Raw genomic sequence first — 12895 nt, 5'->3', positions numbered from 1 at the left:
TTTTTGTCTGGTATTTGCTATTTGTTCTCTACATGTCTCAAGTCTTTTTGGCTCCTCTGTTACTGTATTATTGCTTTCTGTGTGTGAAGAAGATTTTTTAGTATGTTATTTTCTTTTTTGAAACCCTGGTGGTGGAGTGGTTAAGTGCCATAGCTGCTAACCAAAAGGCTGGCAGTTTGAATTCACCAGGTGCTCCTTGGAAACTCTACAGGGCGGTTGTACTCTGTCCTATAGAGTTGCTATGAATTGGAATTGACTTGGTGGCAATGGGTTTTTGTTGATATTTTAGCTTTTTTTTTTTTAAAGTTATTTTCTTAATGGTTGTTCTAGGAATGTAATATGCATCTTAATTTATCGCTATCTGTTTCAGATTAATACTGACTTAATCCCAGTAAAACATAGCAACTTTGCTCAATATAGTTCCATTTTTTCATACTTCATTTGTACTATTGTCTATATATTACATCCATATATGTTAAAAACCTAACAACACATCGTTAGCTACTGCTTTAAGCAATTGAAAAAAATTAAGATATATACGTATATATACACATGCAGGAAACCCTGGTGGCGTAGTGGTTAAGTGCTATGGCTGCTAACCAAAGGGTCGGCAGTTCGAATCCGCCAGGTGCTCCTTGGAAACTCTATGGGGCAGTTCTACCCTGTCCTATAGGGTCGCTATGAGTTGGAATCGACTCGAAGGCACCGGGATTGGTTTTGGTCTATACACGTGCATGTATGTCTGTGTATATATATGTACATACATGTATGTATTCACACACATGCACACAGTCTTGTGTATTTATCCACATATTTACTATTTCCAGTGGTCTCCAGTCCTTCCTGTGGATTCAAGTTACTACCCAGTGTTACTTCCTTTCAGCTTGAAGGGTTTCCCTTAGAGCTTTTGTAGGGCATGTCTGCTAGCAAGAAATTCTTCCAGTTTTTGTTCATCTGGGAATGTCTTTTATTTCACCTTCATCTTCAAAGAACTGTTTCTCTGGATTTAGAATTCTTGTTCTTAGGCTGTTCCTTTTTTTCTTTCAGCACTTTGACTATGTCCACTACCTACGCCCACTACCTCTCACCTCCATAGTTTATGATGAGAAGCCATCGGTTAGTAATTTTGTTGTTGTTCTATACATGCTGCTGTTGTTAGATGCCACTGAGTTGATTCTGACTCATGGCAATCCCACGTGCACAGAGTAGAACTACTCCATAGTGTTTTCAAGGCAGTGACCTTTCAAAATCAGATCGCCAGGCCTGTCTTCTCAGGTACCTCTAAGTGGGTTAGAACCATCAACCTTTTGGATAGTAGTCGAGTGCTTAACCATTCATGCCATCCAGGAACTCCTCTATACATAAAAAGCGGTTTTTTCTTTTGCAATTTTCAAGATTTTTTTTTTTTTCTCTTCGTCTTTGTCTTTGAGTAATTTGATTGTGATGAACCTACATGTGGATATTTGTGTTTACCCTATTTGGGCTTCAGTAACATTCTTGGGCCTTGTCTTAGTCATCTAGTGCTGCTTTAACAGAAATACCAAAAGTGGATGGCTTTAACAAACAGAAATTTATTCTCTCACAGTTTAGGAGGCCAGAAGTCTGAATTCAGGGTGCCAGTTCCACGGGAAGGCTCTCTTTACTGGTTCTGGGGGAAGGTCCTTGTCATCAGTCTTCCCCTGCTCTAGGAGCTTCTCAGCACAGGGACCCCAAGTGCAAAGGATGCACTCCCCTCCTGGTTCTTCATTCTTGGTGGTAGGAAGTCCCTCTGTAACTCTGATCACTTTTCTCTTTTATATCTCAAAAGAGACTGACTCAAGATACAACTTAATCCTGCAGATTGTGTCCTGCCTCATCAACATAACTGTCTCTAATCCTGCCTCATTAACATCATGGAGGTTAGGATTTATAACACACAGGAAAATCACAGCAGATAACACAATGGAGGACAGCTGTACAACACTGGGAATCGTGGCCTCGCCAAGCTGACACACATTTTGGAGGACACAATTCAATTCATAACAGGCCTGTAAATCCCATTTTGGTTACTGTACTCTTCCACCTTAGAATTTCCATTTGGTTCTTTCTTATAGCCTCAGTTTCTCTACTGAGTTTCCTATTTGTAGAGTCATTGTCACCATATGTTGCTTTTAACTCTCTGAACATATTTATAACATCTGCTTTGAAGTTCTTGTTTGCTAACTCTGACATCTGGGCTCACTCAGAGCCAGTTTCTACTGACTACTTTTTCTTTGATTATGGATCACATTTTCCTGTTTGTTTATAAGTCTCTTCTTTATTGAAAACTAGAAATTTTAGATAACATACTAATTCTGACTTAAATTTTTTTTTTTCTTTTAGTAATTTGCCTGGACTTTAGTTGTGTGATCTGACTCCCCCATGCTATATGTCTACTGATATTTCTGCTCAGTATTTTTCATTATTATTTTTAAGAACCCCTACCTTCAGATGGGGTTGCTATGAATCAGAATTGACTCGACGGCACACAACAAAACACCACCTTCTTGGGAGGTATACCCTGTGTGTGCATAGTTCAGCAGTCACCCAATGATGTGTACAGGCATTGTGTAAAGACACCACTATCCCATAATGTTTCCAGCCTCTGCAAATTAATCTGAGTAGGAACCCAGCCAGTGCTCAAGTCTCTCTTGGCTTTTACTTCCTCAGATCTTTTCTCAGGTCTCCCCTATATATGTGCACAGTTGCCCATTCATTCAGGGGATTTGTGGAGAGCTTATCTAGCCCTCCTGTCATTCTCTTACACACAGGGCCTCCACATTAAATTTCTGGCTGGTCCACCAGTCATCCAATTAGAAATGCAATCTCAGGCTAACAAAGCTGCATGTTTCTCCCATTCATTTCCTATTGAGTTTGCCTCTTGAAGCTTGTTTTCATGGCCATCCCCATATTGGTGAAATTACCATTCTCATTAATCCACATGGGGGTAGGGCAGGGTGAAGACAGCAGCCACAAGGTAAGGAGAATAGTCTCTCATTGTTCTTTCCCAAATCATCAAAGCACTAGTACTATTTCAAGAATAAACACTTTTCAATTTGTAGTCTGCCTCTGGTCTATTTCTAGAGCCCTAAAATCGTTGTATTGACAATATTGTCTAGTTTTATACCTGATTTTTGTGGAGAAAATTTGCCAACCTCTTCACACTGCCTTAGCTTGAAGTAATTTTGTTTTTGCTGATGTTTAAGGCATTATTCAGCTATCTTCTAACATCTGGCATTCTGCTGATTAACTTTAATGCTACCCTGAATCTTCCTGTATGACTGTTTTTGCCCTCTTGCAGGTTTTAGGTCTCTGTGTTTATTCCTGTTCTTTTCTGAAATTTCATTATAATATACTGACAAGTTGGTTTTTTCTTTAAAAAAATAGGTACTATAGCCACATGATTATTTCCTGGAATTTTTCTTCCTCACCATTTTATCTGTTCTTTCTTTCTGGAATGCCTATATCAATTAATCCTTGAAGAATTTTTTTTTTCATATTTTCCATCTTTATTATTTTAATTTTCTTTTTAAGATACTTCAACTTTATCTTCTAACCCTTCTTTTTATTTATTTCCACTATTATGTTTTTAATGTGAAAAAGGTCCTTTTAATTTTCTGATTGTTCATTTTCAATAGCATTTCATTCTTACTTTATGGATGCAGTATCTTATCTCTGGTGCTGTTGTTGCTTGATGCTGTCAATTCGGCTCTGACTCATGGCAACTCCATGTACAAAAGAATGAAACAGTGCCCAGTCCTGTGCCATCTTCACGGTCTTTGGTATGCTTGAGGCCACTGTTGCAGCCACTGTGTATTTTCAGTGCCATCCAACCTAGAGGGCTCATCTTCCAGCACTATATTGGACAATCTAATGTTGTGGACAATATCCTGCTGTGACCCATAGGGTTTTCATAGATCCTTGAGGCTTTTCTTCTTAGTCTGTCTTAGGCTGGAAGCTCCACTGCAACCTGTCCACCATGGGTGATCCTGCTAGTATTTGAAATACCAATGGCATAGCTTCCAGCATCACAGCAACATGTAAGCCACCACAGTACAACAAACTGACAGTCTTGGTGGTAGCTGTATCTCCAAGGACACTAATTTTTTTATGCTTTCTCCTTTTCTTTCCATTCTTGTTATTTCCTCCAGGTTCAGGCTGTTTTTAGCTTTACGCCTTACTTCCACTCCTCCGTTCTTAGTTCTCTGAGATGTAAGCTTCTCTGCAGCTAGCAGGGGGCATAGTGATTCTCCTTTTTTCAGAATCTCTGACTGCACATACTTTTATCTGCCCTGCTAAAACAGACAGTCCTCTTTCATTCTCTGTTTTCCAGAAATTAATAGAGCTTCCTCACCAACTAAACATCTATTCTTATTTTACTTATCTTTTTGGATTTATACCTTTGTTATTACTTTACTACTATCTCAGGATACATAAGAAATAAAAATACGTAAATAACCTACTACAACTAATGACATTTCATTTTTGAACAAGTTCTTCCTTCAATTCTTAATAGTTATTACACTTATGGACAAATATATACAGGGCATCATATATTATCCTGCCATGCTTAAACATTATTTTAGTATATTCATTATGAAGCTTTTTTTCATTACTCAGTTTTGTACAATGCCTTACCTCTAAGAGACTAAGTCTTCCCTGGAAAATAACAAGCCTTTCAGTAACAACAAAAACAATTTTTTAATGAACAGAAAAAGAATAAAAAAGGAGAAAAAGTACTGGCTTACCTTGGAGAACCAGGTAGATTTGCGCCAGAGCTGGCGGTAGATGTCAGATTCTGTTCTATGCGCTGGTAATTCCTTATCTGAGTAGGAACTGGAATTGGAGCTGTTTCACTGTGAGGTGACACAGTAGGCTGACACTGCCTGCAACCATAATTTATTAAAAAAGAAAAGAAGTATCAGTAAGGCCCTTTTTCTTTCATGTGACCCACTGGTAATATTTAGAGAAAATTCTAGAAGAAGACAGATGATCACTTCCGTATGTGAAGAAACGATCTTGTTAAGTTAAGTAAGTGCATGAATGAATGAATAAATAAATAAAGCCAAAAAACCACATCTGTCATTTAAGGAATTCTTCTGGCATTCATATGCATATTGAGGACTAAGAATTGGAACAAGAACTGCAAAAAAGTTCCTCTACAACAGAAAAAGTCTGCAGATTAGCAAAACTCAGTTTCATCCACCTGCATTCTGCTATTCATTTACTATGTGACAGAAAAATATTTCTAGGAAAATACACTGGGTAAAAGAACAGGAAGTTCAGAGCAAAGATGACTGGAATGTTTACAAAAGTTATGAATACAGTAAGCATTCCCAAGGAACTCTGACTTTATGAAGATTGAAAACACATTGTGCAAGTCTCAAAGTATATAGCTGATCTGAAGTGTTATGATTTGGCTTTATTAAGCTTCTTTCTTTGTTTTTCACAAATTCAGAAATATGTCCCTAGATGATTTTCAAGTCAATTTACAACATATCTTGAAACATATGAGGGGCAATACTGGGCCTTAAGAGAGATGATAGATGATCTTCCATTCTTCTGTCCTCTTATAATTCTAAGAAAGCCACATGAATCTCCCACTTTTTCCCATTTACGACATTACAGATATAAAAAGAGATTATACAGTCATCCAAACATTATGGTTACCTTCTAAAGTGTCACTGTAGGACTTTTTGAATCATTAACCAGTTGCCCACTCATGGTGACATTATATGTGTCAGAGAAGAACTGTGCTGCATTGGGTTTTTAATGCCTGATTTTTTGGAAGCAGATCATCAGACCTTTCTTCTGAAGCACTTCTGGGTATACTCAAACCCCCGGTCTTTCGGTTGCCAACACAGCATGTCAAGCAGCTGCTCTGTCTGATAGGGCTGCTATGGGTCAGTAGTGACTCGAAGGCAATGGGTATGGAATTCTTAACTGATATACCGTTTAGTGTGCTTCTATAAACTCTATATTTTATACTTTTTCCACTTAGATAGTTCTATTAAGTATCTCAAACACAACCATTTGCTCCTTCTGAAACACTATTTTATATTTAAACACTTATTTCTAGGAGAGATGATAGTTGCCTTCCCACTATCCATTCACTCACTGATTTTTTACTAAGAGAACTCAAATTTTATTGGTGGTAGTGAAGTCCCTTGGTGGCACAAATAATAAGCAATTGGCTGCTGACCAAAAGGCTGGCAATTCAAATCCACCTAGAAGCACCTTGGAAGAAAGGCTGGTGATCTACTTCTGATCACAACCATTGAAAACCCTATGGTGCACAGTTCTACTTAAACACATGGGGTCTCCATGAACCAGAATCTACTTGATAGCAACTGACTGGATTTTTTTTTTTTTTGGTTTAGTGATGTACCCAGTTAAATTACTATATATTCCAGACTCTCTTGCAGCCCAGGGGTAGCCATATATCTTTCTGGTCAATGAGTTTTAAGTGGAAGTCATCTATGCATTTTCCCTCCTTCTCCCTGCACAGAATGTGGGTATACTTAATATGGTTTCAGAAGCTAGCTTGGAATCATGAAGAAAAGGCCAAGAGAATTAGAGTGACTTAACTTCCTTACCGATAGAAACAAAGGCAACAACTGCTTTGTCAACTTCTCTTGATGTGAAAAAACTAAACCTTCAGTGTTCAAGCACACTGTTGTTCAGGACCTTATTGTTTATAGCCAAGAGTCCTGGTGGCACAGTGTTTAAGCACTCATCTTCTAACTGCAAAGTCAGTGGTTCGAACCCACCAGATGCTACACAGGAGGAAAAAGTGGCAGTCTGCTTCCATAGACTTTAGAAATTTACAGCCTTGGAAACTCTATGGGGCAGTTCTACTCTGTCTGATAGGGTTGCTATGGGTCAGTATAGACTCGAAGGCAATGGGTATGGAATTCTTAACTGATATACCATTTAGTGTGCTTCCATAAGCTCTACGTTTTACATTTTTTTCCACTTAGATAGTTCCATTAAGTATCTCTTAAATACGATTTAAGTTTTTAGTATCTATACATCTGATTCTTGAGCTTATCTACATCCTGAAAACAGAAAACAAACAAAACACATACCATTGAAAACTAAATACTTTTACAAGACTTCACTTAGCAACTCTGGTGCCTACAACCTAGTATACTGCACAGACCTAACAGCCTAAATTCCTCAATAATATATCCACCAGCAAAGCCATCAAGTACCAGAATGAAAATGTACAAATAACCATTTTTCTAATGTTTCAATTTAATGAATAAATAAAACAAGCACATCAGGGAACTTTTTTTTAACTTACGTATTGTTAAGTTCTGATATTTTTCTGGTACTTGTTAATGACAAAAGGAAAGTTAAGAAGTGTCATGCCACTGAGACTGGAGGAACCCCAGAAGACATGGCCCCCGGACTCTGTTAACCCAGAAATAAAACCATTCCTGGAGCCAACTCTTCAGACAAAGATTAGACGGGACTAAACCAAAAAAAAAAACCCACTGCCGTTGAGTCGATTCCGACTCATAGAGACCCTATAGGACAGAGTAGAACTGCCCCATAGAGTTTCCAAGGAGCGCCTCGCGGATGTGAACTGCCAACCTCTTGGTTAGCAGCTGTAGCACTTAACCACTACGCCACCAGGGTTTCCTAGACGGGACTACAAGACATAAAATGATACTCGTCAAGAGTGTATTTCTTAGTTCAAGTAGATACATGAGACTAAATGAGCCGCTTCTGTTCAGAGGCAAGATAAGAAGGCAGAAAGGGACAGGAGCTCGTTGAATGGACATGGGAAATCCAGGGTGGAAAGCAGGAGGGTGCTGATATATTATACGGATAGTATTTTTAACTAGGGTCACAAAACAAAGCGTGTATACACTTTTGTATGAGAAACTAACTTAAGCTGTAAACTTTCACTTAAAGCACACACACACACAAAAAATTGTCATGCCAAGGTTGGACGTTGCCAAGAAAAGACCACACACACGCTCTAAAGTGTATGAGAAATGCTTTACTCACACAGAGGAGACAGAGCAAGATGACCTTCACTGGTGGGCACCAATCTTCCATGGTCAGCAGGATCAACCCACATATGGCTAGTACCATAGCTGAGAGACCCCGTTCCCTCCCTGCTGGGAAGAGATACAGAGAAGTGGGATTGCCCAAGTGCCATATGGTGCCCACACATGTCCAAGAGACACAGAAAGTTACTGTATGCTCAGAACTGCGCCCTCATAAGGAAAAGGGACTAAGAAATAGTGAGAGACCCAATTCTCAGCCTCCTCAACAGAGATGCTCTGGGCCCAAGGCCTTCACTTGGGCAATCTGGATGGGAGGCACAGAGGCTGTACCGCAGGAGATCCCCTGATAAGAAGCTAGATAAAGGTACCCTAAGAAGTAAACTAGGGGACACTGGTGACTCAGTGGTAGAATTTCTGCCTTCCACGCAGGGGACTCGGGCTTGATTCCCAGCCAATGCAGCTTATGCACAGCCGCCACCTGCCTACCAGTGGAGGCCTGGGTGTTGCTGTGATACTGAACAGGTTTCAGCAGAGCTTCCAGGCTAAGATGGAACAGGGAGAAAGGCCTCGCAATTTACTTTCAAAAATCAGCCACTGAAAACCCTATGGATCACAATGGTTTGATCTATAACTGATCATGGAGATGATGCAGGAACGGACAGCATTTCATTCTGTTGTGCATGGCATGGAGTCCTCATGAGTTGGGGGCTAACTTGACAGCAGCTAACAACAAGAAATAAATTTAGCCACCTCATAATTCAAAGCAACTCCCTCTGGGAATTCCAAGCAACTGGCTGGATTCCCCAGTGGCTATGGTTACTCCTCCCACCAGCATCTTGAAAGATGAACAGCCATAGCAGGTATTAGGCAAATCTTGATTCAAAGTGTCTTAGTTATCTATTTGTTCTGTTGCTACAACAGAAATACCACAACTGGATGGCTTTAACAAACAGACATCTGTTTTCTCACAGTCTAGGAGGCTGTAAGTCTGAATTCAGGGCACCAGCTCCAGGGGGAGGCCTTCTCTCTCTGTCAGCTCTGAAGGAAGGTCCTTGGCATCTATCTTCCCCGGTCTAGGAGCTTCTAAGCGTAGGAACTGCAGGTCCAAAGGACGCACTCTGCTCCCAGTGCTGCTTTCTTGGTGGTATGAGGTCCACATGTCTCTCTGTTCACTTCTCTCTTTTATATCTCAAAAGAGACTGACTTAAGACACAATCTAATCTTGTAAATTGAGTCCTGTCTCCTTAACATAACTGCCACTAATCCTATCATCAACATCACGGAGATAATATTTACAACACAAAGGAAAATCACATCAGATGACAAAATGGTGGGCAATCACACAATATTGGGAATCATGGCCCAGCCAAGTTGACAGACATTTTTGGGGGACACAATTCAATCCATGACACAGAGTCCCCAGACAGGACTTGCAAGCAAGCAAGCTTGCTCAGAGTCTAGAAAGTCTTCCCTGAACAAATTCCCAGATACCCAGCTAGCTAAGACCACTGCAGTCACTCTTCTGTCTAGCTTTATATTAACACTGTCTTAGTTATCTAGTGCTGCTATAAGAGAAATACCACAAGTGGATGGCTTTAACAAAGAGAAATATATTTCTTCACGGTAAAGTAGGCTAAAAGTCCAAATTTAGGGCATGAGCTCCAAGGGAAGGCTTTCTCTCTCTGTCACCTCTGGAGGAAGGTCTTTGTCCTCAATCTTCCCCTGGTTGAGGAGCTTCTCAGGAGCAGGGACCGCTGGTCCAAAGGACATGCTCTGCTCCTGATGCTGCTTTCTTGGTGGTATGAGGACCCCACCTCTCTGCTTGCTTCCTTTTTAACTCTTGAGAGATAAAAAATGGTACAGGTCACAACCCAGCAAACTCCCTTTACACTGGATCAGGGAGGTGACTTGAGTAAGGGTTGTGTTACAATCCCACCCTAATCCTGTCAACATAAAATTACAATCACAAAATGGAGAAAAACCACACAATACTGGGAATCATGGCCTAACCAAGTTGCCACATATTTCTGGGGGACACAATTCAATACATGACAAACACCAATATCTGACCATCACCCAACTCCTTGAGTTCAAGGTGAGAAGAGGGAAGGTCCACGTATGTCCTAAGTCTCCAGCAAATCCTCCCCATCCCAACTAGGTTACACAGTTCAGGAGATTCTCTATATGGAAAGTCATCTTTATCCTACACGGAATAACAGGAGGACTAAGCAGTCTGACCACACAGTAACAGTCACGTGTAATTATGTCCATTCCCATGAGTGCTAAGAGGAAGACACAAATGCAAAAGGACAAATAAAAGACTATGTGATTGCATGACTGTTTCTTCAAATTCACAATCTCTATACCAGAAGATCTCTAGTTGTGTCCTTTTTATTTCGCGAAGACTTCATGAGTAAATACCAAGACATTAACTAGTGCTCAAGATGGTTAGGATGTAACACCAAGGACAGACGGGGAGAAGAGAGAAGAATCTATGCATACGAGATTTCCATGAAGCCCGATCCTCGCACCCAACTGCCTAGCCACAGCTGTGAGTTCATGCTCACAGAGTTGTGACAAGAGATGAGGAGCCAGCTGAGGGACAAACTATCGATTACCCACAGGCCAAATCAGCAGCAGAGAATAAAGACCTGGCCTGCTGTACAGGCCCACAGCTGTGTGTCCAAACAAGTGGCTGTGGAAGAAGGCCATCAGAAAATACCAATCTACTCAAAAAAAGGTGGACCCTCAGTCACCACGGACTGGTATATAATTGGCCTCCGTTACCACCTAGCAACACCCAGTCTTTAAAATTCTGATACATAAATCTTATGTGTGTGCCTACTTTTTGTCTGGGTGCACAGGAATGGATCTCATACTCTCTGCATGTACTGCAGACTGTCAGATGCGTGGTGAAGGAACTATTGCAAAGAAGTGCTTCTTCAGGTGAAAATGCACTCATCAGCGAAGGAAAGAAAAGTCACAGAATTAGACCACAGGAAGAGAGCAGCTGTAAAAAGAGCCAAAGATGACTCAAGATGAGAAAGGGAGGCAAACAAAAAAAAGTAAAAACCTGAAAATACACAGCTCCCATATTTAAAACATGCCCTCAAAGAAAGGCAAGTTCTCATATAAACAGAAAAAAGTTTATACAAGATTTGCTTACTCTCATGTTCTCAAATTGTGCACAGGGTGTCACTACAAACCCAAAGGAATGCCCTGAAATATGTTGAATTTTTGAAGGAAACACAGCAGCATCTCTCAGATACTCTGCAAACTCCTGCCACTATTACAGACTAAAATCATTAAGTTGTTTGCACAGAATTACTTAACAAACAGAACTGTAGGTATTTCTATAAATACCACATAGTTCCAAAATTCCCAACTCCAATTTGGAGTGTCTTTCATAGCATTTTATTTTGTTCTTCCTATAAAAAATGCCATCAGAGTGCTAAGATGCATCAACACTGTTAAAAAGCAGTTCAGCAAGATTCCATGAGTACCTGGTAAACATTCATGAGTAACCTAGTAAGCATGTAAAATCCAACTAGTGTTCACTCGAAAGTGAGTAAACTCATCAATAAAGCCAAGAAAAAGCACAAGCACATCTTTCTACACCCATTTCGGAGCCAGATGAAATGAAAACCTCAAAGGAGAAGGTACTACTACTACTAATATATCTTAAAAAAAAAAAACTAGATCCATTTAGTAAGTGTGACTCACAACAGTATCTATTTTTATACTACACTGTAAGATCAGCAATATTACGCTTCTCTTGCAATGGTAGACCAAAACTGCAAATTTGTGCCCAGTAATGTTTTTTTTTTTTTAATGTCAGAGCACTGTGGGCCAAAAACCTCATTCAGGTCCTAAGACTTTATAGGCTTAGTTAACATTTTACAACATGTACATACACTTTCCTCAACATATGTGTTCCCCAATAGTTGCTAGAAAGTAAATTTCCATATCCTGAATTTTACTGTCCTAATACATTTTTTTTTTTTTATTGTAAGACTGGAACTAGGTTTTCTAAGAAAATTTCTGACCCCTAAATGAAAAAATCACTCATTTCAAAATAACAAAAAATTTTTAAGCAATTGCAATAAAAGTGAGTGTTATGGATTGAATTGTACCCCCTCTCTCCCCACCCAAAATATGTTGTAAATCCTAACCCCTATACCTGTGGTTATAATTCCATTTGGGAATGGGTTTTCTTTGTTATATTAAGGAGACAGTATTAGTTTAGGGTGTATTTCAAATCAATCTCTTTTGAAATATAAGTGAAATCAAACAAGTAAGGAAGCAGAGATGGGAAAGAGAGATGCCAAGCCACATGACGATCTCCCAGGAGCAGAAGCTCAAGAGACAAGGACCTTCCTCCAGAACCATAAGAAAAAGGCTTCCCCTAGAGCTGGCACCCTGAATTCAAACTTCTAGCCTCCTAAACTGTGAGAAAATAAATTTGTTTGTTAAAGCCACCCATTTGTGGCATTTCTGTTATAGCAGCAGTAGATGACTAAAACAGTGAGGTTCTAAGGAAATAATTAAACATGCCACCATTAAAATTACAGAGATTGTCATATGAGATGACAGTCATTGGAATATGGAGATACAAAATCCTACTGGTTTCACAAAGAATATGCCTTTCACTTGCATCAAACCATTTTAATTTTGTATACAGTGTAACTTTTAATATTCTTTCCATATTTGTTTTTACTCATACTTAATATCTTCAGCTAGAGTGTATTACATATTCAAAACATTCACTACCTCTCTCTGCACCCATCTCTACAGTCTCTGGTGCACTTCCTGCCACAACCCCTTCACTTGTCTTCACGCTGGGATCCAGACTGAAA

The 12895-nt window shown here is 39.7% G+C and overlaps 1 protein-coding gene across 5 annotated transcripts in view; it reads right to left on the bottom strand.

Moving 5' to 3' along the window:
- The window catches only part of ULK2 (unc-51 like autophagy activating kinase 2), a 177241-nt gene that overhangs the window by 82661 nt on the left and 81685 nt on the right, over positions 1-12895 (bottom strand). For all 5 annotated transcript variants that reach the window (XR_007516206.1, XR_007516207.1, XR_007516208.1 and 2 more), the window contains one exon: positions 4767-4904. Coding sequence is in view for 1 of the 5 variants with exons in the window: in XM_049874618.1 (XP_049730575.1) it covers positions 4767-4904 (138 nt within the window). In the remaining 4 variants the exon portion in view is untranslated. The remainder of the gene's footprint in view (positions 1-4766; positions 4905-12895) is intronic.

This window comes from Elephas maximus, chromosome 2 (genome assembly GCF_024166365.1).
Source record: "Elephas maximus indicus isolate mEleMax1 chromosome 2, mEleMax1 primary haplotype, whole genome shotgun sequence".
NCBI lineage: Eukaryota > Metazoa > Chordata > Mammalia > Proboscidea > Elephantidae > Elephas > Elephas maximus.
This window is presented reverse-complemented; position numbering and strand designations above follow the sequence as displayed.